At 43.0% G+C, this 25,409-nt stretch overlaps 1 protein-coding gene across 11 annotated transcripts in view; it reads left to right on the top strand.

Annotated features, from left to right (window-relative positions):
- Positions 1 to 16,743: 16,743 nt before the first annotated feature.
- Positions 16,744 to 25,409, top strand: part of ank1a (ankyrin 1, erythrocytic a) — a 79,829-nt gene continuing 71,163 nt past the window's right edge. For 7 of the 11 annotated variants that reach the window (XM_030104570.1, XM_030104571.1, XM_030104567.1 and 4 more), the window contains exon 1: positions 16,744 to 17,250. In XM_030104570.1, the coding sequence (XP_029960430.1) occupies positions 17,125 to 17,250 (126 nt within the window). In that variant the 5' untranslated portion in view covers positions 16,744 to 17,124. The remainder of the gene's footprint in view (positions 17,251 to 25,409) is intronic. The other 4 variants (XM_030104569.1, XM_030104573.1, XM_030104572.1 and 1 more) reach the window with 1 other exon arrangement.

Raw genomic sequence — 25,409 nt, 5'->3', positions numbered from 1 at the left:
TGAGTGTGTGTATGTGCGTGTGTGCGTGCGTGCGTGTGTGTGTGTGTGTGTGTGTGTGTGTGTGCACTGTCTGTGAGTTAGCGAGAGGTTTTTTTGTAGTAAAGTTTTTGAAGACAATTTACATTCCAGAAAAATAGGCCCTTTATTTTTTGTTCTGATCTCTACGGTTTTTCAAGGGAAAACTCTTTGTCTCGAGGGTTATTACTAAAGGAATTCATATATTGATTTATTTAAGAACGAGCAATTTAACTTATTATAGTTAGCTTAGGGAATAATATAAACATGTTTTTATAATGTGGTCTTTTTCCAGCTTTTTCTGAAGTACAGTTGTCTCAGCAGTTACTCATTAATTTGATAAACGACCATAGGGATGGAATCTTTCTGGTGGAGAGAAAAAATTTCATTTTTCAGAATAAAATATGCCCCAGTTCACAGGTTGATGCATAGCAAAATATAAACGTTATGCCCACAATGAAAAAGTTATTGTCCTTGTGTAAAGGAAAATGTTAGTTAACCTTATTGTTTTAAATTTCACTTAAAATGCATGCGTTGTTACACCAGTGCCCAGATACTTTTCCACGCCACTCTGCAAATTTGAATTTTTAACAACTGTGAGTTATAGATTTTGCAGTTTCCTTTTACAATGTCTCAGTACAGGTCTCTGGTCACTATGCAGTACAGTAATTAAAAGCACAACTGCTCAGAAGTAATGAACCGGGCGCGTTTAGGTGTTCATTAACCCTCATCATGCTCTTCTTGCTGATATTATTGATCCTTGTCATCACTGCTCAAAAATACATTCTCAGGACGTGAAAACAAAGAACACAAAGAGGTAGACGACGTTTGCAAAATTGTTTTTAGAGTTTTGGTTAATTTTATTTATTTAAAAAAATATTAGCAATTTAATATGTTTTTTGAAGCCATCTTTCTTTGAAACAATACAGAAAATGGTGCAAATGTGATTTGTATATTTCAAGGTGTAATTATATTTTGTGCTCCAAATAAAACAAAAAAGAAAAAAAAAAAACGATGAAGCTGATTTAAGTTGTTTTAGTTTTTTTTTTACGTTTGCATTAAGCTGCTGCGTGTCTCGGTGGTTTTGTTTTACATGCGTTCGCGAACAGAAGAACACAGGTATTTTCACACATGCTGTATTACTTGACAGTTTCCTGGACGTTTAACATTCTCCTATGAGGCTTCTCTTCTCCAAGGTTGTGCCGGATCTATTTTTGACTGCGCCCATCACCTGTGTGCTCGTGCAGCTTGTTACACTGTTTTGTATACATAGCTGATGAGCCGCAGCATCTTAATTGTGATGCGAGCGTTAAAGACTGAGTAGAGCATGTCAAGATAAACAACAACCCCCCTCCCGTCTCTCTCCTCTCCAATAAGCCTGCTTTTCTCTGAGGACCAAGCCTCTGGGGGCCCGAGTGAGAACCACATGAGTCTCCCTCCGACGCGGCCTCCGCCTCTCCGTCTCTTTCTCTTTTCTAACACGCACACAGGCATAGGCATGTGTCTCACTGCTGCCTTGTTTTTCAGTCTTTGTTTGGTACTGCTTCATCCCTTCTTCTTCTTCTTCTTCTTTTTTTTTCTCGCTCCTGTCTTTTGCTCCCTTGAAATGGCCCTTCTCTGTTAATGTAATTAGCACGGGTAAAGAAGGGCAGTTAATTACCCACTCTATTTTGATCGGGTAATTAATGTTATGCCAGGAAACAGCAACTGTTTCATTAACATAGCCCTCAAAGCAGCGAGGGGGTAGGGTATGGCGCCCGGCTGGATGCATGTTGTGCGCGTGCCGCGTTTGTGCGAATCCACATGGACAAAACGACGTCTCAACAACTCCGCTTAGCGACTGCGAGAGACATGCTGGACTTCAAACATCTGACGTTCTCCATCATCTGACCTCAGCTGCACGTCCTCGCTTGTCTCCGCGCAGTTTTCATCACCGTCAAGTTGCACTTGCACCTGCCTCCTCCTCGTCATCCTCCTCCCCCTCCTCTCCCCCTCCTCTTTTGATATGCTGTTAATTTGACAAGTTAAAGTCATCTTTGTTGCCAACACCTCAGCATTCATCTTGCTGAGTGCTCCTTCTGCCCAGTGGTGCAGGAGCCATATGCTCCTCTTCCACATGACTGTTCTGTTCTTGCCGTTGTTGTTGTTGTTTTGGTCTGTTGTTGAGTGTCGCGGCGCTATTTACTGTTTTGTGATCACAGTTTGGATAAAGGCAGGATATGAGACGCCACCTGGCACACCGTTCCACACCACAATGCATGCACAGCTTCAAAAGATCATCTGACTCGCGAGGTACGGGAGCAGAACCATGTCATTCTTCATTATCGATACATCTGACGTACTGATGAGCTGCAGGTTTAACTTAAAGCGCTGTCTTCCTTTCCATAGAGGGAGCACAAAATACACCCTTCTTCTCTTCACTCTCAAGGGATATGTTTGTGTTTATATACCCAATTAGCCCTCCGGCCACAGCACGGCCATGCATTAGGCTGACATTAGCCCCGGGTGTATGCAACGCCTGTGTGCATGTGAATAAAATACAGTGCACCCCTTTCTCATTTGAGGCATAATTTCAGGGGTGTGCGTGCCTTATTAGGCAGACGGAGGCAGAGCTTGACAGGGGTGGCCCACTGTTTTGTCAAATAGATTGGTGGATTGGCTTCCACACGCGCAGTCAGTGTCCTTTGCCTTTGGCCTGCCAGTAAAACCCACATTGTTGCCCATTAGACCACTGGACCCCGATTCCTTTTTCCAAAATGAATCCCCCACCCCTTCTGCCGTTCCCCTGGGTGTCAGTAGAGTGGGGTGGCAGATGGGACAGACACAGAGCTGCCCCATGAGACCACCCCCTCCTCTAACAAAACACACACACACACAAACACACGTGCATTCACATATAGGTGCGCACACACGCTCAGACGTGAATAAATGCATAAGCACAACGCACAATGACACACATACGCACAACAGCACAGCAGCAACACATAGCTCCCCTGCCCCCAGACACAACCCTCATCTGTCAGCCTGCTGCTTTTGTCCAGAGCGCAGGACTGTGAGCACAGAGTGACGTCTCTGTCCCAAACCTCTCCGTCTGAGCTCTGTCTACCTGTGTTTCTGTGTTTGTCTGACACAAACAGAAACAGCTTCACCGGGTGAGAGGTGTAACTACAGCACGAGTTCCACAGAGATTACATTTTAAAAGTCAAGTAAAAGCAAATTATGGACAAAGGTAATCCCTGTGGTGCTTTTCATGTCGATTCTGAGTTTGCAAATTAAAATATCAGCAATTCAAACTAATTTGGATGATTTTTGTTTTACTGGTTCAGTTGGTGTTGGTGTTTTTATCATGAGCAGAAACTGAAGTGATTAGATTTCCTCCAAGATGTCCAGGAATAATGAGTGAATTTGAACAGCCACCTCTCACATAAATCACATCCACCATGTTTAGTCTTTTCTTTTAATGCAGGTTCAATAATATTTTAATGTGGATTTCAGAATATTCAGTGGTTTCCGTCATCTTGTCTTTCTTGGTCATGCTTGGCATATTGATCTCCTCAGTCTGACAATCTTATTTACCATTAAAGTGCATATGTAGTTGTTTTAAGTTACAAAAGTTGTGTTATGTTAACCTTTTTGAGGAGCCATGTTTACAAGGTGTCACCTAAACAGTGTCAGATGGTTGTGGTGCTTGGTGTTTGTTTTACAAAATGCCAGTACCACAATATCTGTGACTACATGTAGTACACTAACATGAAGGAATATTGCTTTGTCATAAAAGCTCATTAAAGAGAATTCTTTAAACATAAACAGATTTAAAACTCATTATCAGACACAAATACATTTGAAGACTTATGCAGCTTTTGTAGTGTTTGTTTTCAGGGATTAGTTTGTGCAAACATGTACATTATTGAGTCCACACTTTCTAAAGCTCTGTAATGGGTTTAATCCACATGTTTACATTTGACTGTGCTGTAAAAAGTGAATTATTTAGGTGTTAGCTCAGATCTTAATGCAAACGTACACGTAAACTTACCTTAAATCACCTGGATATGTTTAAAATCTGCTTGTTGGATGTTCATCATCACAACATCAACATGGTGAAAAAAAAGCGCTTTCTTCTGTTTGTTGTAACAGGGGCTTTCTTTTTCTTTTTTTTTTTTTCCTTGCTCCTCTCGGTATGATATTGACAATTATCCAGATTAGAGGAGCGGGGCAGCGATCCGGGCCGCGGGCAGGTAGGTACGCTCCGGGGGCGCGCGGCGCGCGGCCGCGTGAGGTGAGGAGGCCCCACGCTGGTGATTAATTACAGCCAGGCCGCTCTCCCGGTGCTGTCTGCCGCCGACACGGAGGGAAATCCAGCCCGGCTAATTGACCCGGCTTCTGTAAGGCCATCCATCAAGCGTGGCCCGCGTGCCCCCGTAAGAAACACATTATTCAGAGGTAAGTTAGTTAACCAACTAGCGCTCCACTCTTCATTAATGGCGGCTGCTCTCCGCGTGTCGATCCGCGCAAACCAGGCGGCGCAACTCTTCACCGAGTGCTTCCGTTTTATTGTCCTTCAGGAAGAGTAATCCCAGGGTTTTATCTAGTTCTGCGGTGTTTTGACTGATATATTTTCATCTTAAATCCTAATTCATCCAAAATAAATAGCTGCACGGCAAATGTTCGCTTCGCGCACGATTTGTCTTGAACCACTGCCAGGTTTAGTGATGTTTCGTCCTATAATTATTGTTTTTCAGCACTTTTCTGGTCTCACTTTTACTAAAATCGTTGGGCAGATAGGTCTGAGAACAAGGAACACCAAAAAATGAAATAAATAAATAAATAAAATAAAGCAGATAATTATTCCCCAACATGTCAACAGAGGACGCTACAATATGTACATACATATAAATTAAAAATAGAAGAGAATATAAGCTATAAAAAAAGTCTTTCCTCCATTCTCTTTTGCTGTTAAATGAAAATAATCTACACAATATAGGTCTTGAAGCCAACAAATCATTTAATTCTTTAGGACATTTTTTATTTAAAAAAAAGGAAGGAAAAAACCATCCATTAAACATTTTAGGGCCACAGAGTGCTGGGTCAAATTCTGTTGTCTATTTGTCTCAAAAAAAGAAGACTGAACAGATTACCCAGTGCAACACACACACACACACTCGCATGCACAGGTAGAACAGATCCCTGCGATGTTCCTTCTGTAAACCACCGTGCACCCAAAAAAATAACCATCAATTTCATAAATAATGGAAATATAAGTAAGCAAGTTTAGATCATTTGCAAACTGATCAGACATGCGGTGCCGGCGTGGCTGTACTAAAGAGAAAGAGGGAGACGCTCAGGGTCTGTGCTCTTCACACCTGGCCGAGGCCGACATGTGCTTCCACTTCAGCAGCCCTGCAGAACTATCACAGGAGAAGAGGAGCAGACACATGGGAACTTTAATACAAGTCAGCCAGCAGTGGGGATGCTGGACAAATGATTTCTCCCTTTCACAGGGTGATTCTGAACACAGGGGTCTTTTCCTCTGAAAGTATCTGCCTTCCTCCCTCCCTGGCAGGAGGCAGAGTGACTGCAGCAGGGTCAAATGGCACAGCCATCACTGACCCTTTTCCAATGATGAAGTTATGAGAGAGAGAAAGTGGGAGAGGGAGAATCAGCTTTCTAATGCAGCACTGAACAGAAGAGAAGCTGTCCTCATTCCTGTGATTTAAACTATTTTTTAAAAAGTAATTTTTGGACTGATTGATTGATTGAAGAGTCTGTTTTTCAGACTCCTTCATGCAAACTGTGGTTTCTATATGTTTAAAGCAGCCCCATAGCACCATCTACCTGTGAAAGAATAGTTTAGGTTTTTTTTAAATAGAAATTTTCATTCACTTTTTCCTCTTCATTAGAATTCCTTTTACTGTGCATTAAACCAAATGTGCACTATTCTTCAAGATGAAGTAATCCTCCCTGCATGGTGTGTTGCAATTTGTTCAATTTCTGTGTGGACAGTAAATTCTGTCAACGTCTTACTTCAGACGCGCCAGCAGAAGCAACACTGTGACAACAACCACAAACAACCATTTCACATGTCTAGCTGTCCTCTGTCTACCAGCATGCATAAATATGCAGAAGGATATCTAATCAAATAAATCCATTCATTAAGGGAGCTGCTGGTATTTCTGCTTTTGCATTAATTACATAGTCATTACCATATCAATTAGAGAAATCAGAGATCATGTAATTAAGGTTTAACCAAAAGCACCTGCTGCCTCTGAGATGTGTGTGTGTGTTCATGTGTGTGTGTGTTCGTGTGTGTGTGCGCGCTTCAGTCCTAATCTAATCTCTGGCCTTTGACAGGACTCCCCCTCATCAATCCCAAGCTGTCGGAATTCAGCTTCTCTTTTTTTTCTTTTTTCCCTGTGTGTTTTGTTTTTGTTTATTGGGGTGGGTGGTGGCAGCGGCGGCGGTGTTTGGGTGTTGTCATGGCGATCGGATTGATTGGCAGGGACGCCTGATTAGAAATGGAGAATAAGGAGACAGGTGGAAGGAGGCGGGCTGTACATCCAGAGGAACAGATTGGGACAAAGTGAGGACTAGCTGGGAGTCACGAGGGGAGTCGCTGTCTGTCTTGGCTCTGGTTACACCTTGTAAAAGATAACCAGTAATTACTCCAACGGTCCACCGAGGATATTTCCGGCGTTTTGAGGCTTCGGCGTTTGAAACAATGTCACCAGATGCTCTTTTGTTTGACTCTAATGTAACTAAACCGAATCAAACATGAAAGATTCGCCTTGTATTTCTCACACAGATGGATTAGTGTCCGCTTGTTCCAGAAGTTAAAGAGACGGGGTCTGGATTGGCCACCTGTGAGGAAAAGATGGATGGAGCCGGGTGGAGGGTGGAATAATTCTTCTAATGAAGGGGGTCAGGGGAAGTCACGTGGAAGGAATCTATGCAAGGAAAATACACACACAGGAAAAGATATAGGGTAGAAGAGGAGATGAGGAATGACGGCGGGGAAAAGTGAGAGGAAGGGAATTGGACTCAAGGGGATGGGTTTCTACTGCCCGGGTGACACCAGCGTCCGGCCTCCTCCTCCTCCTCCTCCTCCTCCTCACTTCCTGTTCCATTTCCCCTCTTTTAATTTTCTCTCTTTACCCTTTTCACTCTTTAGTTTTTCCTTTTTCTCATTAAGTTTTTAACTTTTATAAAAGGCAAAGCTTTGGAGATGATGTTGTAGCATGTACATCCCTAATACAACACTGTTCACAAAAAAAGACATTTGAGTGGTTCCCAAAGTATTTTTCCAAAAATCTTCTATTACTTTGAGTTTTTCTTTATCAGTTTGATTTGTTAACCCTTTATAGGGACTGTATTGAAGAACAGCTCATTGTTTTTTTCCCTTGAAACACTATTTTAATTCTGACTTTATTTTAGCATAAGAAACATTTGAATCAATGTATCAATAAACACCAATTAAAAGCATGTATGTCGACTAAAATCTGCTTGAAAGTGTGAAATTGACCAAGATGTCAACTTCTAGTTAAACAAAAAAGTCAATTGGATGAAATTGACACGGGATGTCCTAAAAATTGACTCAGTGCTGCTGAAACAAAGCAATTTCCTGAAAAGAATCAATACAGTAATTTTCTGTTATGTGCTTCATGGTGCTGGTTTCCTAGACATACTGTGCATCTTTCCTTTTTTTAGTAGAATAACGTGTTTTGTTATAATTATTAACCTATAATCTCTGAAACAAAAAAAATGCAGAAATGGAACCTTCTTAGAGGATAAAAGAAATAATGAGCGAGTTACAAAGAAAGCAAGAAAAGCAAAGCAGAGACAAAGTGGATATAACAGGTCTACACACCCCTGTTGAAGTGCCAGGTTTTTGTGATGTAAAAAAAATGACAGCAAGACAAATAATTTCACAACTTTATCCACCTTTAATGTGGCCTATAACCTGTACAACGCAATTGAAAAAAACTGAAACCTTTAAAAGGGAAAAATATAAAATAAAATAAAAAAAAACAATAAAACAGAAGGCCGAAGGTTTTGTGCCAACACTGACTGATTTTTTGAACTGTTCATAATTCCGTCCACCCTGACTAAGGCCCCAGTTCCAGCTGAATAAAAACAGCCCTAAAGCATGATGCTGCCACCACCATGCTTCGCTGTAGGTATGGTGTTATTTTGGTGATGTGCAGTGTCGTTTCTGCGCCAAATGTACCTTTTGGAATTATGTCCAAAAAGTGCAACCTTGGTTTCATCAGACTGTAACACATTTTCACGCATGTGTTTTGGAGATTTCAGATGTATTCTTGCAAAATGAATCCGGGCTTGGATGCTTTTCTTTGCCACCCTACCCCATAGCCCAGACGTACGAAGGAGATGGGAGATCGTTGTCACATGTGTGACACAGCCAGTACTTGCCAGAAATTCCAGCAGCTCCTTCAGTGTTGCTGTGGGCCTCTTGGCAGCCTCCCTGACAAGTTTACTTCTCGTCTTATCATCAATTTTGGACAGACGTCCTGTTCTTGGTAATGTCACTGTTCTGCCATATTTTCTCCACTTGATGACGACGTTCTTCACTGTGTTCCATGGTCTGTTTAATCCCTTGGAAATTCTTTTGTAGCCTTCACCTGACTGATATCTTTGAATAATGAGGTTCCTCTGATGCTCTGGAAGCGCTCTGGCTTGTGCTGTAAGATGCAGCTACAGAAATATCAGGAAAAGCCTTCTAGAACAGCTGAACTTTATTTGGGGTTGATCAGAGGCTTTAATTGGTGACAGGTCTGTGCTGACTCCAGTTTAACCTGAGTTTGAATGTAATTGGTTAATTCTGAACACGGCCACATCCCCAGTTATAAAAGGGTGTGCACACTTATGTAACCACATTATCTCAGTTTTTGTTTTTACTTCACCTCCCTGAAGGACTTCTGCTTGTTTTTTCAATTGTGTTGTAAAGGTTATATCTCACATTACAGGTGGAAAAAGTTGTTAATTTTTTTTGCCTTGCTGTTGTTTTTTTACGTCTCGAAAACCTGGCATTTCAACAGGGGCGTGCAGACTTTTTATTTCCACTGTATTTGTGTTCAAAGGTAGAGAAAAAAATAAACCCACACCAATTACTGAAGTAAAGGACAAATATGAAAACCTGCTTAGTGACTTTAAGTGGCACATCCCTTAATAAATGTTTGATCCAGTCAATCGGAATATAAATGGTGTCACAAATTATTTTGGTTGACTTGGGTTAATTTGCCAGTGTTAAATGCTGTTATTTCCGACTGGTCCACTCCTGCATGTGGTTTATAATCTTTGCTGTGAACTTAAAGAAATGCTGACCTGGAGATGATTAGAAAACATTTATCAACATACAAAAAGATTCTGAAGGATGTCGGAACATTTCAAACGGTTCCATAGTTTACTTTGTACATATTCAGAGTCTGCATTCCACCTCTCCTGCACATTTACATGTGTAATATTATTGACCTGAGATACTTGTATAGCAGCTTCTTGTTTTAAAGTCTGAATTGAGGGATTCTGTAAACTCACCAAACTTACTGTTACATACATGTTCAATTTTATGTTGTAAATGAACTAATTAGATTTTATTGGATTTGATTTATTTATTTTTGAACATTTATAAAAATGGGAAAAAGAAAAAAAGTGACATTTAAGTGAATAAATGAAATACCAAAATAAATACAAATCTAAAGTATACATGAATGAAAAGGAGTTGGAAGAAGTAAAGAAGTTATTTCCTCCCATCGCTCAAGTGCCCCTGCATCTTTGTGCAGCCTGTATTTCCCACCATAACCAACAACTCTGTCTCCTCTGTCATCACACTCATACAGTTTGACATTAACAGATCTGCAATTTTCTATATTGGCACATTCTCCATTGTACAGTCCCTGCTCAATTATTTGTGAATGATGTACATCCCAAGAATCAATTGCTTGTATTTCTTATTTAAATGAATTGTCTGATATTTAATTCCCACAGACAGGTTGTTAAACCCCACAGATCATAATACAGAATGTTTTTAAAGTCGTGCCTACTTGGAGAACCTTGAAATTTAGTTTTTTCTTTAAAGCGTAACCTGGGATGTTACCCTGAAGTAAGTTACTTTTTGCTTCATGCATTACATGTGATTGTTTTTGAATTCTTCAAGGTCAGCAAATTTCAAGGTTTTAGATAGAAACTAACCCACACAGGAATGCAGCCATCAATAAGTCATTAATAAGAAGAGAAAGTATCATTGGTGTTTCTATGTGTCAGTAAATTTCAGACAGGGTTTTTCTGGTTCACAGTGTTTATAGATTGACTGGTTTTGTTGAATGAAATCCATTTGCACATTGACACCAGTAGATGGCAGCAGTCAGCTGCTGGAGTAGCTTCATGTGGCTGAGTACCATACACATAGCAACATTCATTAGCAGCTTGAAACTCTAACTAGGACTTTAAAGTTGACATCTTGGTCAAATTCAACTTTGTAGAACTGTTAGGTTTGAATCACTGGACGTAAACACTGTTTACTCTTTTTTTTTTTTAAGTGGGATTCAGTAAAAATGTCCCCAGTGCTTTCAGTGACAGCTTGCCTCTACTCTTGATCTGACTGTGTCACTGTGCTTCACACAGTGTCTGCTATTTGTGAAGATTGTCGGGAACTCACCCTAATTGTTTACAATCATAATGAATTCCTCTGGTTTTACCCACGAGCTAAGAAAGACCCCGAGCACAGTGAAAAGATAAGCGTTATATCATAGTTGCAATCATGAGACGAGCTCCTGAGAACAAAGTATTGCTCTGCCATGGCAGTGCTGCGGTTTTGCAGTCGCAGCACACAGCAGCAGCGATTGTCAGCCTGCCTCGGGTCGTTGTCATTCCCAGCTGGGGCGGTGATGGTGAGATTCACTTTCTGCTGTGCAGTTCCCAGACTCCTCTGAGCGGCTGTTCTCTCCGCAGAGCTGGTAACGCTGCAGCGTTGCTAACATTTGTCTGGCATATTTACACTGATCTCATGTCTACACGCTGCCCTTTAAACACGGAGCCAAGTGAGACGAGGCCTTTAGATCCTTTAGATGAGGTGGCCGGATGCCCGAGCTTCAGTACAGTGTGGACGTGCAGCCTGCCCTTGGTTTGTTACCTGCCATATGGCTCTCCCAATCAGCGCTCCCTGTGCTGGTGCAGATCCAGTAGGGAAGCAGGAAGAGGTGTGTGTGTGTCAGTGTGTGTGTGTGTGGTCTTTCTGTGGGAGCATTTCAGGTCTCTGAATTACCTGATTTTTTTTTTTTTTTTTTTTTGCTCCACTGGCGAATGTCCATTGGCCGCCATGTTTGCTGCTGGGGGGGAACACAGTAACTTCACTGAACAGTATGACTGTAAACGCTCAGTGTGATTGATGCCTTCCAGTGATGCAAGTTCATTGAACTTTATTACATTAAACTTCAGTCTGTTTTGTGCTTTCTGACTACAGTGTGTTTACAGTATGATACATTGTATGTGAGGTAAAGTTTGTTCTTGTGTTGTTACAGTGTGTCGCCTGATGATAGAGACATTCTGGTCGGGACAGTCTGGCCGTGAAATTATGAATCATTTATTTCATATTTTTAAAAATCATTCACATATTCACACGTTTCATTATTGATTCATGTATTCGTTATTGGTTTCGTGGTGTTTTGATACGTATTCATACAGTACTTATTACTGAGTAACCACAGACTGAATATAAACTCACTGCTCATGTTCTGACAGAATTAGTATGTTGTGCTCGTTTGGACGGTGATTATATGCGTGAGCACGCACAGTGCTGTTATGCTCACCTACAGGGGGCGCTCTGACCTAGGTTGTGATCAGTTTCATGAATTATGCTGAGTTCTGCTGCACTTGGCTTTGTGTGATCAGTGGTGTTTTAGTACAACAGGATCTCACTGAATGTGGATTTTATCAGTGTGATTGTTTTGCATGTCATGTGTTTAACCATCCACAAATGGTCCAGTAACAGTTATTATTAGAATGTTTAATTCCCACATGCAGAGCAATGCGGTTGTAGTTTTTGCAGTACCCGCTCCTTATCAATAGAGGGAGCTGGCGGACTTCTGGTTTTAACTGCTTCATATGTCTTGCCTTTTCAATTGATCTCCTTTGACGACCGGCCATAATCTGTTTCACGTGGTTAAAAGTGCAGTATTATGGTCCCTTGACACACTTGACATCCCCAAATGATCCAGTCTGTCCGTCCATATCGCACCAGCACAAATACAGCAAGGATTTTTTTGTTTATCTCTTCATCTCATTTTGGCTGATAGTGACTAACGCTGCTTCTAAAATAACTCTGCTATAAGCCACAGCTGATGGTGCAGAGGATGGCACAGGCTTGCAGAATACTGTATCTCACTGTAGGTTCTGGTCCTCTGCCAACAAACACGCTGGAGACTCTCCGTATCAGAAATGTTCAGATGGATTCAGCATAAGCAGGATAGTGAAAACCGGCAACACGGTTGACTTTAATCTTTGCAGCTACTGAATTGACGGCTTTTCTGTGGATATGACTCACTCTGCGATAATAAAGTATTCAGACCTGCATGTTCTGATGACCGCTGAACAGAATGTCAGAAGAGGTTACCTGTGGTGTAACAGTCAATTAGTGTAATACTGATTTTAACTTGTGTGAATGACTGGCAAGAAAATCCCACATAAGAACTGTGTGTTCACACTTTTCAGGACATTCTTGACCTTCTCCCAGCTAACCCTAAGGTCACCCCAGGATGAGGCATGTCACTGAACCTGGATATGATCAGATGACTGACCGACTGAGCTGCACAATGCGTGTGTGTGTGTATACTACAGTATGCCTCCGTGTGTTGAATGGACTCTCTTTTCTCCGTGGTGAGTCTGTGTGACAGCGTGTGTGTGTGTGGCTCTGTCGTGTCCCGTCCACTCTTTTTAAAGGAGCAGCGGAGCGGTTAATGCGCTGGCGGGTGCGGGCCGTCACACTGTAGAGAGCCCTGGCTGTAGCTGTGTGTTTCCCTGTCCCCCCGGGTCCACACAACCTGTCCCTTTGTGTCCCAGGCAGGACCACCCCAGGAAAAGCCTATGTACTGTATACTGGGTGCACTCACAGGCACAAAAATTGGCTTGTATGTGGCTTTTAAAGACGTGCTCCAGGAGTTACAACCCATTTAACCTGATATGTTCTCCCTGAAAATGCATTATCTTTCAGTTACAAAAACTATTCAAACATGTTGCCGCATACTCAGAATAATTATTTAAACCTTCCTTTAAAGCTATCAATCAAATCAACTGATTTTTATGTATTATGCATATGCTGTGCTGCTTCAGGGAGGTTGAGTAGTTTCTTTAATTTTGAAGCAGCTTTAAAGAAAATAGTTAACATCAGCACTTGATTTAAAAACTTCAATGACAGCCATGCAAATATACTTCATATGAATAACAGAATCCTGTAATAAAAAATATATAGAACTGCTAACTTAATGAACTCTTCCAAAGAAATTTAGGATGTTTCAAGAATAGTAATATTTTGTAATAATAATAATAATAATAATAATGCTGACTTAATCATCTTGCACATCTGAGTGCGTAGAGCCGACCCAGGTAGAATTGTGAGAATGGGACCAACAATGATAATAATGACAATAGTACATTTTACTTATAGCTGCCTTCCAAAGCTTTCAGTTTTAAATGACACAAACATCTGTTCCAAACAGCCTCATCCAGCATGGGGTTGCAGGCCACTGGAATTGATCCCAGCAGGACACTTTCAAGACTAGAGGTGTCCAACAACTGGCCCGAAGGCCAACTGTGGCCCATAAATTATTTTTTATTGGATAAGAGGAATTATCCAGCATTGTTTACCTACAGGATCTACACAGCGGTGCATTGATTATTGCTCTCAACCATATTCTGCTCCAGCTTCCTGGAACCCTGTTTGACACAGAGCTGTAGAAGATTGATGGATCGTGGAATTTTCCTACATGTGTTTGATTTCTTTGACACGACTAATATTACATGAGACGTAAAACAATATTCTCTGGCTGTAGTGAGTGGCTCAGTCCTTTATGTGTCTCCTGGATGTTTTCCTTGATGTGGCCCTCAGGGAAAAGTGTTAGAAGCGATTGTTCTAGAAACACTGGTGATGATTAGAGGTATTCTATAATAACCAAAATAACCTCACATTCTAAATAACCTTTGCATTGACATGACAGTACATGTAAACTCTGTAAATCACTCTCTGCTCACCATCGACTTTGTCGAATCAGTGGTTATTTTTACTTGTTGACTTCATTTTAATGTCTTTGTGCTGTTTTTTCACAGTAAGATACGTGATGCCGTTCACTGATGGAGTTCACTTATATTTAGGAGATTCAAGGTTCAAAACCTTCATTGTCATTATATTGCTGCATACGACAATACAGTGAAATTATTCCAGCCACTGGAAGCAGCTTGAGGTTCAGTGTTCAGGTTCACCTCTATAGTATTGCTATTTGATTTTGAAGACTATTGACCGTAGATTAGCACTTGTATGGTTTTGAATAATTGACCTACCAGTGATTTCTGTTATTTTCAGCACAGAGCAGTAAATATAAGAGCCACCAAACAACAAATTGCGTGATTGTTAAGTGATAATGCAGCTGCAAACAGTCAGTGTTTTGTGAAATGTGGTCATCTTCAGTGCAATGAAGGCATGTTGTGTTAGGCTGTCAAAAAGCCATCCATCATAGGTTTCTCCATCAGCGCGTTCCTGTAAACGGGCTCTCTGCAGATCATGTAAGTGTCCTGCTTGTCAGAATGGCTCGTGCTCGTCTCCACGGGGTTTCCAGGTTCATATGCTTAAAGATGTTACAGTTGTAAGTGGTCACAACAGCTGCGTTTAAAGTCAAGCGTTAAACTTCCCTTCCATTAGCACAGGAAGAGCTTAACAAGACCAGGGTACTTGGCTAAGCAAAAACCTTCCTATTACCAGTGCAGGCACGGTCGTGCCGCTGATTCATTTTTTCACATTCCCAAGAGATTCAATATTGTGATGGATCTCTTGCCATGAGGCTGTCAGCTCATCAGTATTTGTGTTTGTTTGTGTCACAGCTAGCCCACACGAGCAAGTGATTTGTGTCGTAGCGTCGCAGACAGACGGCGATATCACCAGTCCTATTCATTAGTATGCTGCAGTATATGGAGAGAGCTGCTATCAGATCAGGGGAAGCCTTGGCAGGAGAGCAGAGGAAAATACAGAGTTATGGACAAATCTGTGTAAAAGCAGCAACAGGGACAGAAGGTAGGAACTGATAAGAAGGTAACATCTACGAAGGATTTCTGAGAAAGATGGATACTGTGTCAAATTTCTAACAGTGACAGTAAATAAGTGAGTTTCATGATAACAGTCACTGAAGGAGAAACTTCATTTAATCATGAGTCATACAGTCTGAAAAAAGAGACTCGATCAGGGAGAGAAAGTACAGCTGAAGATGTTGAGATGGTGAGTAATAATCTCTCAACTGTTTTCTTAAATAACCAATAAATGGTATTAAATGAAGATGTGGCTGCAGAATTACCCTAATGACAGCCATTCACCAGCTGTCCCTCTGTGTGTGTGTGTGTGTGTGTGTGTGTGTGTGTGTGTGTGTGTGTGTGTGTGTGTGTGTGTGTGTGTGTGTGTGTGTGTGTGTGTGTGTACACACACGTGCACACTCAGTGAGGCACATGTCTTGGCATGTGTGTGGACTGTATGTGTGTGTGTGTGTGTGTTTTGTGTGCCTACAGTATCAGTGTGAAGCGAACGTGTGATGTATAGTGAGCCGGGCAAAGAGAGATGTTAAAGGATCTTTTTTTCCTGTGTCAGCAGTTTCACAGGGAGGAGGAAAGATGGAGGGGAGGGGAGAAAGAGGGAGCCGGAGCCAGAGCCGTACCAGTAAACAGGTGCCGACTCCATTAGCACCTCGTCGTCTTTGCGTATGGATACACACATCTATTGGAACACTTGCGCTGTCACACATATGTTGCATATTTGTACGTGTGTGTGTTTGTGTAGGGAATCCCGTCAGATCACAGGAGGGACTGCAACAAATAAGAAAAAAGGAGTCAATGATGCAAAGACTTCAGTGATGTTACTCTTTATAGGAGACAGTCAGAGGATGATAGCCAGTTATGCTCTCTGCCTCCATTTAACAAACACAAGCACACTGCACCAACATCCTTGCATGGGTACCAATCCTGTCTGCTGCAGCGCCTGAACAGTGGAGAGGGAGGAGGGAGTGGGGACAGAGTGAGAGAGAGAGAGGGTAAACGAGTAAGGGGCAGCTTTTTTCCCTCATGCATGTTTTAGCTTTCCCTTTTTCCCCTTCCCTCGGTTTCCTGGTGTGTTTGTGTGAGAGTGACGGTGTGATTGGCTGCGGTGGCGACAGGTTCCCTTTGCAGCCCAGTGATCCTACACAGATGGACACACAGCAGGACTGTGAGATACAGAGAAATTAAATACAGGGAAAGGAAACAAAATCAATGCGATGTGAGGAGGGACAGCTGACTTTGATTTAAAGCTGCTAAAGCTGTTTCTCAGCTGACTGTCATTTCATCCCTTTATAATCTTTGTTGATGGGAAAGAGGGTTGATTGAAGCAGTTTGACAGCTTGTTGAAGCGGTCTAAAGAAAAGAGGTGTAGGGATGGAAAACAACAAAGACGGAGGGAGACCTGTTTGTTTATTATTTGACTGTTTTTCTCCTGCATAGGGAAGGGAGGATGCCAGAGTGGAAAGCAGCAGAAAGAATTGAACGAAGGAAGTGAGAGGGCAGGAGAGAGTGCAGGCATCGACGCGCGAGAGAGGGAGAGAGAGAGAAAAAGAGAGCTGCGCTGCAGTAGCATCCCACAACAGACGGCTGAGGACTGTCGGTGTGTGTGTGTGACTGCACTGCTGAAGAGGAGGAGGAGGAGGAGGAGGAGGCAGAGGGTGAGCACGCTTGCAGACTCTGCAGGGCCATAGAGGAACGCAGAGGAGCGCTAGTGCTGGCCCGCGCCAGGTAGAAGACCCAGCGGTGTCCCTCCACGGAGCGCCGCCGTAAAGATCTGGACACGCCAACGCCGCCCAGACCCCGACCACCAACGCCATGGCACAAGCGGCCAAGCATCTCCGCAAGAACAAGGATTTAGAGGCGCAACTAGAGGCGGAGCGCAAAGAGAAGGAGGAGGAGAGGGTCAAAAAGAGGAGTCGCTCGCGGGATAAAAAGCGCAAGGTACTGGGACTATTCACAGGTGGGATAGTGAGTCAGGGGTGGGGTGATGGGGGGGTGGTTGGGACGGGGTGAGAAGGGTGACTGGAGAGGGGGGCAGGAAGGTTGAGACGGCGGCCCCCCCCCCCCTTTCTTTCTCTGTCATGCTACGCTGTGTTCAGGGGTGCCAGGGCACACATGGAAACACAACCCCGAGCGTGTTTCTACTGTGTGTACACAGACTCCCTGGCACACATGTATGTCGTGTGCATACAGACAGTGGGGAAACGGTACTACACAATGCATGCTCTCCTACTCCTCTCGACTGCTTTATACCTGCTTTATTGACTGTCCTGTCTGAGTCGTCTGATAAGGCAGTGTAGTACTCTACCTTTCACTGTGTCTCTGTCCCTCTTCACATTTCTGTCTCTCTGTCTCCTCTCTGCCGTTGTTTTCACACTGCAGTATGCCGTTAGTGGGCAAAATTTCTCCACAGCTCCAATCTTGACTGAGGATAGTAAGCTGGCTTGTTTCTGCAGCGAGCCGTTCTCGTTCTGCTCTGTCTTTTCCCCGCTGTGTGGCATTGTAATGACTGCAGAGCAGCACCTGCAGCCCGAGAACTACCAGGCAGAGCTGGAATAAACGGCAAGGTTCGTTGTAAACAATAAATCCTTGCTCCGTCAGTCACAGACTGCGGGGACCTATCGTCAGGCTCACTTCATTCCTCCGGCCGCTCGTCAGATTCCCCTCAAACTCATTAATGAAAATGAGTCATCACGTACATTGAGGATCGGTGGCAAATTGGTCCTCAGTAGCCGAGTCCAGTCGCCCTGTGTGCCTGCTCTGTGCCAGGTTGGCTGTAAACCAATCTGATGCTGATGCAGTAGAGACAGTGTTATGCACGGAGACACAGTACAGCTCCGCTTCCCCACGGAGGGGAGGCAGGGATGATTGGCCAATGTATGGGATTAGATTTTTCAGTTTTGCGTGCAATACAATGCAGATTGTCAAGGTTGTTGGACACATTTGTGCAGAATCTCGCAGATCAAAGAGAGAAAGACCAAGAAAAGAGTGAAAGGTAGCATGACTCACACACACACCTTGTTGGATTTCAGTCAGCAGGGGTTTGCTCCTCAACTCTTTCTGCTGGAGTCAGACTCCCCTTTCATCACAGACACACATGACACCAGCATGCCTGTGATGACTGGCATGAGCCAGTGACTCCTGACTGACAGTTTCATCATATTTTCCACCTCTGACCTCTGAAATAACGTGATCTGATCATCCTTTTGCCTTAAAGAATCGGAGAATGAAAGCCCAGTGCAGAGGTCTGTGTGCATGTGCATTATGCATGCGCACAAGTGCAGCCCGTGTCTCTCAGAAAAGATGTGGTTGAAGAAGGGAAAGCCTGCAGCTCTGAGCAATAGAGATGAGGCAGGTATGAGATTTCTGGTAAGTGTGCTAATGCAGTGCAAGTTTGACCGAAAGTGTATGGTTTCAGAGGATCCCATATCACTTACGTAACCAACGCAGCTTAAGTCTTTCAAATAAGCTTCCTGACTCCCCTCCAGCTCCCCCTCCCCGTCTATCTTCCTTTTTTTACACTGGCTTACAGCCATTCCTGGTCTCTGTAGCAGATGTTAATACTGGGGGAATTCTCTGTCTTTGTTTCCTGCTTCATGCCTTCAGCTACACATTCAGTGTCTGCAGTTTAATTGACGAGTCGACATCAGTCGATCACAGAGACTAGTTGCTGCAAGTCACAGTTGTACTTGGTTATTTGTCTGTGGTTATTTTTCGTTTTCTAATTGCGCCAGCTGCCTGTTTGAACTGACTTGAGAGGGTTTCCATCCTCACAGTGCAGGCAAAGTCAGCACTTTGTGACAGAGGTACATTTCAAGATCTGTGATTCTCAAACTGTGGTACTTGTAACACCAGTGGTACATGGGCGCCCTCTAGTGGTGCCTGAAGGCAAATCATAAATATATAAATAAATAACTGAAATAAATTAATTTTCAAGTAAAATTTTTAAACAAAGTCTTTGAGGTGAAACAAGCTATTCTAAGTTCTAATATAATTCATTGTAATATTCTTTAAACGGCACAGTGTGAGGTATCGGTCATTCTGCAGATGCCCTCTGGGGGGCAGTGTAACAGCAGTCAAACCTTTTAACTCTGCCATTTTCGCGTTTTTTTGGCATTGAACAGTCCCCCGATAAGTTTTTGCTCCATAAATAGTAATTACCTGATTGAAAATCAACCAGCTTCAGCTTTTGCTAAATGAACTCTTCTTCTGGCTCTATGAGTGACTCAGTATGCCATCTTGTGGTGCAGACATGTTTCGCAGGACCAGCCAAACTGGGACAAGTTGGATAAATTGCTGACCTTGGTTGATAAACTGAGACCGTCACAAAATCATCTTTGAGAGACAGCTTGCCTGTTGTTTCTCTGTTTTGGGTTTTATTGGTTTTCTTTGAATGCCGTTATTACTTGCTGCACATGTCTTGACACACGATGTGATTTCCTCAGCTTTGCTATCCTCTCTACTGTTTAAATCTTATTTAATCTCCTGTTCGTGTCTAATATCTGTGTTTTACATGGCCGTTGCACTCCTGTGAGTGCGGCAGCAGCTATGATTTCTGTGCTCGAGGTCGGACCCACTGCTGAACTCCTGGTGTCGTAAAACTACCAATTCGTCATCGTGGGGTGAAAGTGCCATTTTAATTAGCTCCGTGGTGTCGTGGTATTTTCTAGCTCAGGTCAGCTGCTGAGCGGTGGATAATGTCCTCAAATTACTTTTATTGATGAGCTTGCGCCTCTTGAAAAATGTGTATTGTCAGGATGTGAACAAAGCGTTATTGTTGAAGTCAGCACCTTTATTCATCTGGCTCTGTGTCTGATGCTGCTTTAATATATTTAATCTGAAGTGTTTTGCATGGTGACAGCAGCCCAAAAAATGTAAAGTGCTGCTTCCTATATTGTTTCTCATCTATTTACTGATAGACAGGCAAGAAAATGGATCTCTTGCACTTTTCATTTTAATCAGTTCACTTCATTTAGGAAACAGATTGAAGGTTATGAGAAGTGCACAACTGGAACTCACTGCATTTCTAATCAAATGTTTTAGAAAACTGATCACTGAGACTCTAGCTGCTGCTTTCTAAACATCTTAGCTGCTTCATTTTTCTCGCTTCTCAATGAAAGCGATTTGTTTAATGACACTTATGTAGTTTTAAAAAACTGGCAACATTCTTACTAGAAAATACTATTGATAAATTATTTAGTTCAAATTTTATTCTCTTTGTTCATTTTAGTAGCATATTAAAATATTGAATAATTACTGCACGTTTTAAATTGACTGGTGTATGGCTCTGGTTTGTGAGTTGAGACTCTCCACCGCTCTGGGGAAAAAGCTGTTCCTCAGTGTGACAGAGTGCGGACGGTTCTGACTCTGCCCGAGGGCACGGAGGTGAACAGGGAGCGACCGGGGTGAGAGGGGTCTCTTCTGATCTTGACGGCTGGTCTGTGGAGTCGGCTCGAGGACATGTCACACAGTTTTTGGAGTGAAGAGCCGACAGTCCACTGAGCCGTCCGGATGACGTGCTGCAGGTTCTTCTTGTCTGTTTCTGTACAACTTGAGCCCCAGACTGTACATCAGTAAGTCTGGACACTCTTTATTTTCTAGCAGCTGCTGTGAAAGCCTGGTACATCTCAGAGCGCTTAGGAAATAATTTTGAGCTAATTTAAATAATAAATCTAATAAAAAAAAAAAAAATTCAGTGGTCCATCTTTACCAGTCTAAGTGACGATCTGTATGTTCATGTTAGAAAGGATTATTTAGCTTGTCAGGTGAGGTATTTAGAGACAAGGGGTGTTGGTCATTTGTATTATTGATCTGTTTTCTTGCTTTTTGGTCTTTTGGGAGAAGGTCTGGGCTCAAATACCGGCCGAACCTTCCTGCAGGTTGGGTGTTTCCTGCCCTCGTCCATAGGTTGCTGGGATTGGCTCCAGATGCTGCAGAGACTGCTGATGGTGCAAACTGCATTGTTGAATAGTGCCATCTCGCTCCTCCATCTGTTTTTGTAAAAAAACTGGAGAGGCAGCAGTCGATCAGCATTCCAGCCTTGTGTCCGTCTGCCTTCCTAAATCTCCGAACCTCACTCTCTCAGTGCCAAGTGAAGTCTTCACTAAGGGGAACGTGTTGATGTTTGAGACAGAAGTGTTGATGCTGTGTGTGTGTGTGTGTGTGTGTGTGTGTGTGTGTGTGTGCGTGTGTGTGTGCGTGTGCGTGCGCGTGCGCGTTGCTGTGGTAGGTTGGTGCAGTGGACCAGGGATGCTGCAGTTTTAGACCACTCACTGCTGTCACTTTATTTTTTTGTGGAAAAATTGTGGAAGGGCATTATGATAAGTTAAACAAACGTCAAACGTTCTCAGTATCCTTCTTCAAGACTACTAGAAACTCTGCAATATAAACATGCATTCATGACCATTTTTTTCCTGGAAAATGATATGGGGAGGCCAATCCAACTCAAGAGCAACAACTGCATGGATCCATTGGTTTCCAACTCCAGGCTGGGACTTAAAGCGATAGTTCTTGGACTCAAGGAAAGGGTGAGGGGGTGAAGATTTATGGTATTTCAGCAACATTTTTACTGCGATACGATGTCCCACAGTTTCAACATCAACCTTGTTGTTCAGTACCATTCAAGGACACTTTCTCAGAAACAAAAAGGCTAGGAAGAAATGCTACTAATGGTACTTCCACTCCTGACTTAAGCAGTGCATTGCTACTGATAAATTCCACAAAACTGGGGAGAACATGCTTCAACCTGTTAATTTATTACTTACAATAAATTAAAATAAAATAGGTTGGTAGTGAGCTTTGTAAATCCTACATTTATGTCAAAAAGGTATAAAGTGAAAATTGCTTTTCAATCTGGGAAAAAGCCCCCTAAAACATTGAATTTCTCTGTAACATTGCAGCATTTTTTTCTACTCCCTCTTGCGTTCGAGCAGTTTCTTGTTGACCTTAATCAGCAACATATCGACGGGTTCCTCCTTGTTCAAGCTGCTCTCTGCAGCTAACATCCAGAATTTTACGGCGCACTCCCTGCCCGGCAAGATATGTTGGAAAACCTGGACAAGCGACTTGGTGAAGCCACGAAGGGTGTCACACACTGGAGACCGGCAACTCCACTCTGCCGTAGGCCGAGACTCACCACACCCGGAGAGATGGGAGATGATGTAGGTGATGTAGAGGTGCTGGGTGTCCAACGTCGCTGCCTGTAGCTCGAAGTGCAGCTCACTCTGAGAATGCCGGGAGTCTCCCGAGCCCTCTGAGAACTTGGCTGGTGGAACTTGGTGCGTTGAGATGGTTTACGGAGCTGCCTGAGCAGGAGCAGGGACAGCGGCGAGGGTCTGAGGAGCTGCAAGTGGCCGGAGGAGGGGCGGTGACTCAGCCTTGCAGGTGGTATACCTGGTTCTTGACTGCGTTGATGGAGGTCTTGTGCTATTCTGCAACACCGTAGAGATTTTTTAGAACCGCTTCTAGGCACACCTCCTGCTCGTCATCATTGGTTCGCCAATGCTACCTGAACCGGATCAGAATGTTCAGTCAAAGAACAATGGCAAGCTCAAAAGCACAGTTCAAAGTGTGTATTGAATAAAGTTAAACCCAGGGTGAAGGTATCCTGAGGAGAGACCAAAAGAGCTATCCAGAAGCACCAGCAGAAGTTCAGAAACGTGTAATTTCAAACACGAAACACACCAAGATAGACTCGGGATGTAACAAGACGAAGGTGCAATGACGATCTGGCAACGAGACACAGAGAAATGGATTTAAATGCACTGCAAAGGGGAAGACACAGGTGAAGCACATTGATGGAATGAGACACAGATTGATGGCAGACAGGATGGACGAGATTGTCAAATAAAACATAAGGGACAAAACAGGTAAGAAACGCAGACTTGACTGGAACCCAGAAGGAGACCTGACAGGTTTGCTTCATGGATTCTTGTTGATTATGTGAAATCCGTGACTTACATCTGCATCCACAGAAGATACAGTATTTTCAGTATTTAGCTATTAAATATCATTGGTGAGAGTGTTCAAACTCCAGCTTCACATTTTTGTGACTTGCATCAAAATACATTTGATGCATTTTGAGATACTTTTCTGTTTTGCTGAACACGTTCATGAAGAGTTTTGTCTGAGCTGCAGCTGCTCTTTCTGTCAGCTAGAAAACCATTGACAAGTTTTCATCTAGGCGTCCTGTTCACTAGATCATGATGAGATGTTATGCTCCTCTCACTGTCGTAACGGCATGGCTTTAGTACCTGAGAGAGTCTGGACGACCTGGCGAAGTGAGTGGCTCTTTGGCTGATGCCGCTCACCTGGGTATGCTTAAGCTCCTTAAAAGCTCTGCATGCTTGTCATGGTGGCTCTCTTTCACAAAGCATCAGTCTATTTTTGTTGCAAAAAAAAGTGCATATTCTACAATATTTGCAATATTCACGATACAATCAGTCTCTCTTTAGTTGTGAGTCTCCACCAACTGCTGATAGAAATAACTTCTCGACGCTTCACTGTGTTGAAAGGCTTGCTGTCACCTCTGACACCATATTTCAGACATGACAAGTGGTCCTGTCATCTCATTGTACAATACATACAGTCGTTTTGTTTCATTTTTTCACCATGTGTCCTTTAGTCTCCATCAGCAGCAATTTACATGTGGAGCCATTAGCTGTCCGCTTTGTCGAGCTTCATAATTATCCCTTGGTTTTTGTACATTTTTTGGTCTTAGTCAGCACAACCTAGTGTGATAGGGCTCCATCTGATTGGCCAAAGCATGAATTCATAATGAACGGAAGAATCCAATTTTATTGCAGTTCAGTCAGTCATTGGCCATATGTCCGTTGTGAATGTTGATAAAAATAAATAAAGATTTATCGTGCAGCCCATGATTAAAGTAGGTGTCGGTGAGAGTCAGCCAAATCATGGGTCTCACTAGAAGTGAAAGCCTTCACGAAATTCCCTAAAAATGGCGACGTGTTAGCACGCGTGTGTGTGTGTGTGTTTGGTAGCATGTTGACACCATAACAGATCGCCAGATCAGCCAACCAGTGGTCTATTCATCTCACTTCTCCGTGATCAAACATCACTCAAGCCTGTGTACGTTTATGAATCCTTTATTGTGTGTGTGTGTGTGTGTGTGTGTGTGTGTGTGTGTGTGTGTGTGTGGCCCTGTGGAACCCCTCAGACAGATGACTCAGCAGGCTGAGCCGGGGCACTCACTCACGTTGATGGAGCTTGAGTCTCACTGAGTCCAGCGCTGGGCTCTCCAGTAAGTGCTGCTGGGGGAGGGCGGCCAGGAGCTGCAGCCTACTCTCCTTTAATTAAAGCGGGAGTGGAAAAAACACGTGAGGCCAATTCACTGAACCCACATCTCTCTCCTCCCAGTAGTGGATCTTTATTTATGAGCTAGAAGTGACTGATGAGTACATTTTTCAAAACAGATAGCAGAACTCTCTCGTTTGGGTTCGTTGGGAGGGAAAAGTCCTCTTCTAGAAAAGGTATCTATTTTTGGTTAAAACAGGAAAAAAAAAAAAAGAAATAAAAACAAATGCAGCAACATCAAGTATTCAGACACTCGGTCTCTGCAGGACTTCGGCTACCCCAAAAACGGGAAAGCTCCAGGATATTTTTAAATTGTTGATGAGCGATCAAGATGTCTCACCATGTTGTCAGCTTCATCCTCACTGCGGTGATTCATTCTTTCATTTTGGGAATGAAGATGCAACCATCTGCACCTCCTTATTACGTGTTATTATCTCTGTAATAAAAGAAGGCATGATGCATGTTTTTGATAATCCTTATAAGCCTTTAGCCAACAAAGGCCGCTTATTGGTGTGTTTCTCAGCTGATCGTTGCAAATGAGGCTGAAGAGACGTGTAGAGCCGTCGTCTTTTCAGCAAAACAATCCTCAGCAGATTTTTTTTTTTTTTTTATGGAAATCGTTCAAAAATGAAGATGAGCAACACCAGTGTGTGGTTGTCCTCCCACAACACGTGAAACGATGTGTCATATTAAGAGGGGGCTTCCTTAGATTTTTTTTTTCCTCCGAGTGCCTCCCCTCCTCCCTGCCTCTCGTCGTCTTCCTCGCTTCCTCTCTCCTTGGCCGATTG

This window comes from Salarias fasciatus, chromosome 12, assembly GCF_902148845.1.
Source record: "Salarias fasciatus chromosome 12, fSalaFa1.1, whole genome shotgun sequence".
Classification (NCBI taxonomy): domain Eukaryota; kingdom Metazoa; phylum Chordata; class Actinopteri; order Blenniiformes; family Blenniidae; genus Salarias; species Salarias fasciatus.
Note: the sequence above shows the minus strand (reverse complement) of the source record. Positions and strands in the feature narration are given on the sequence as shown.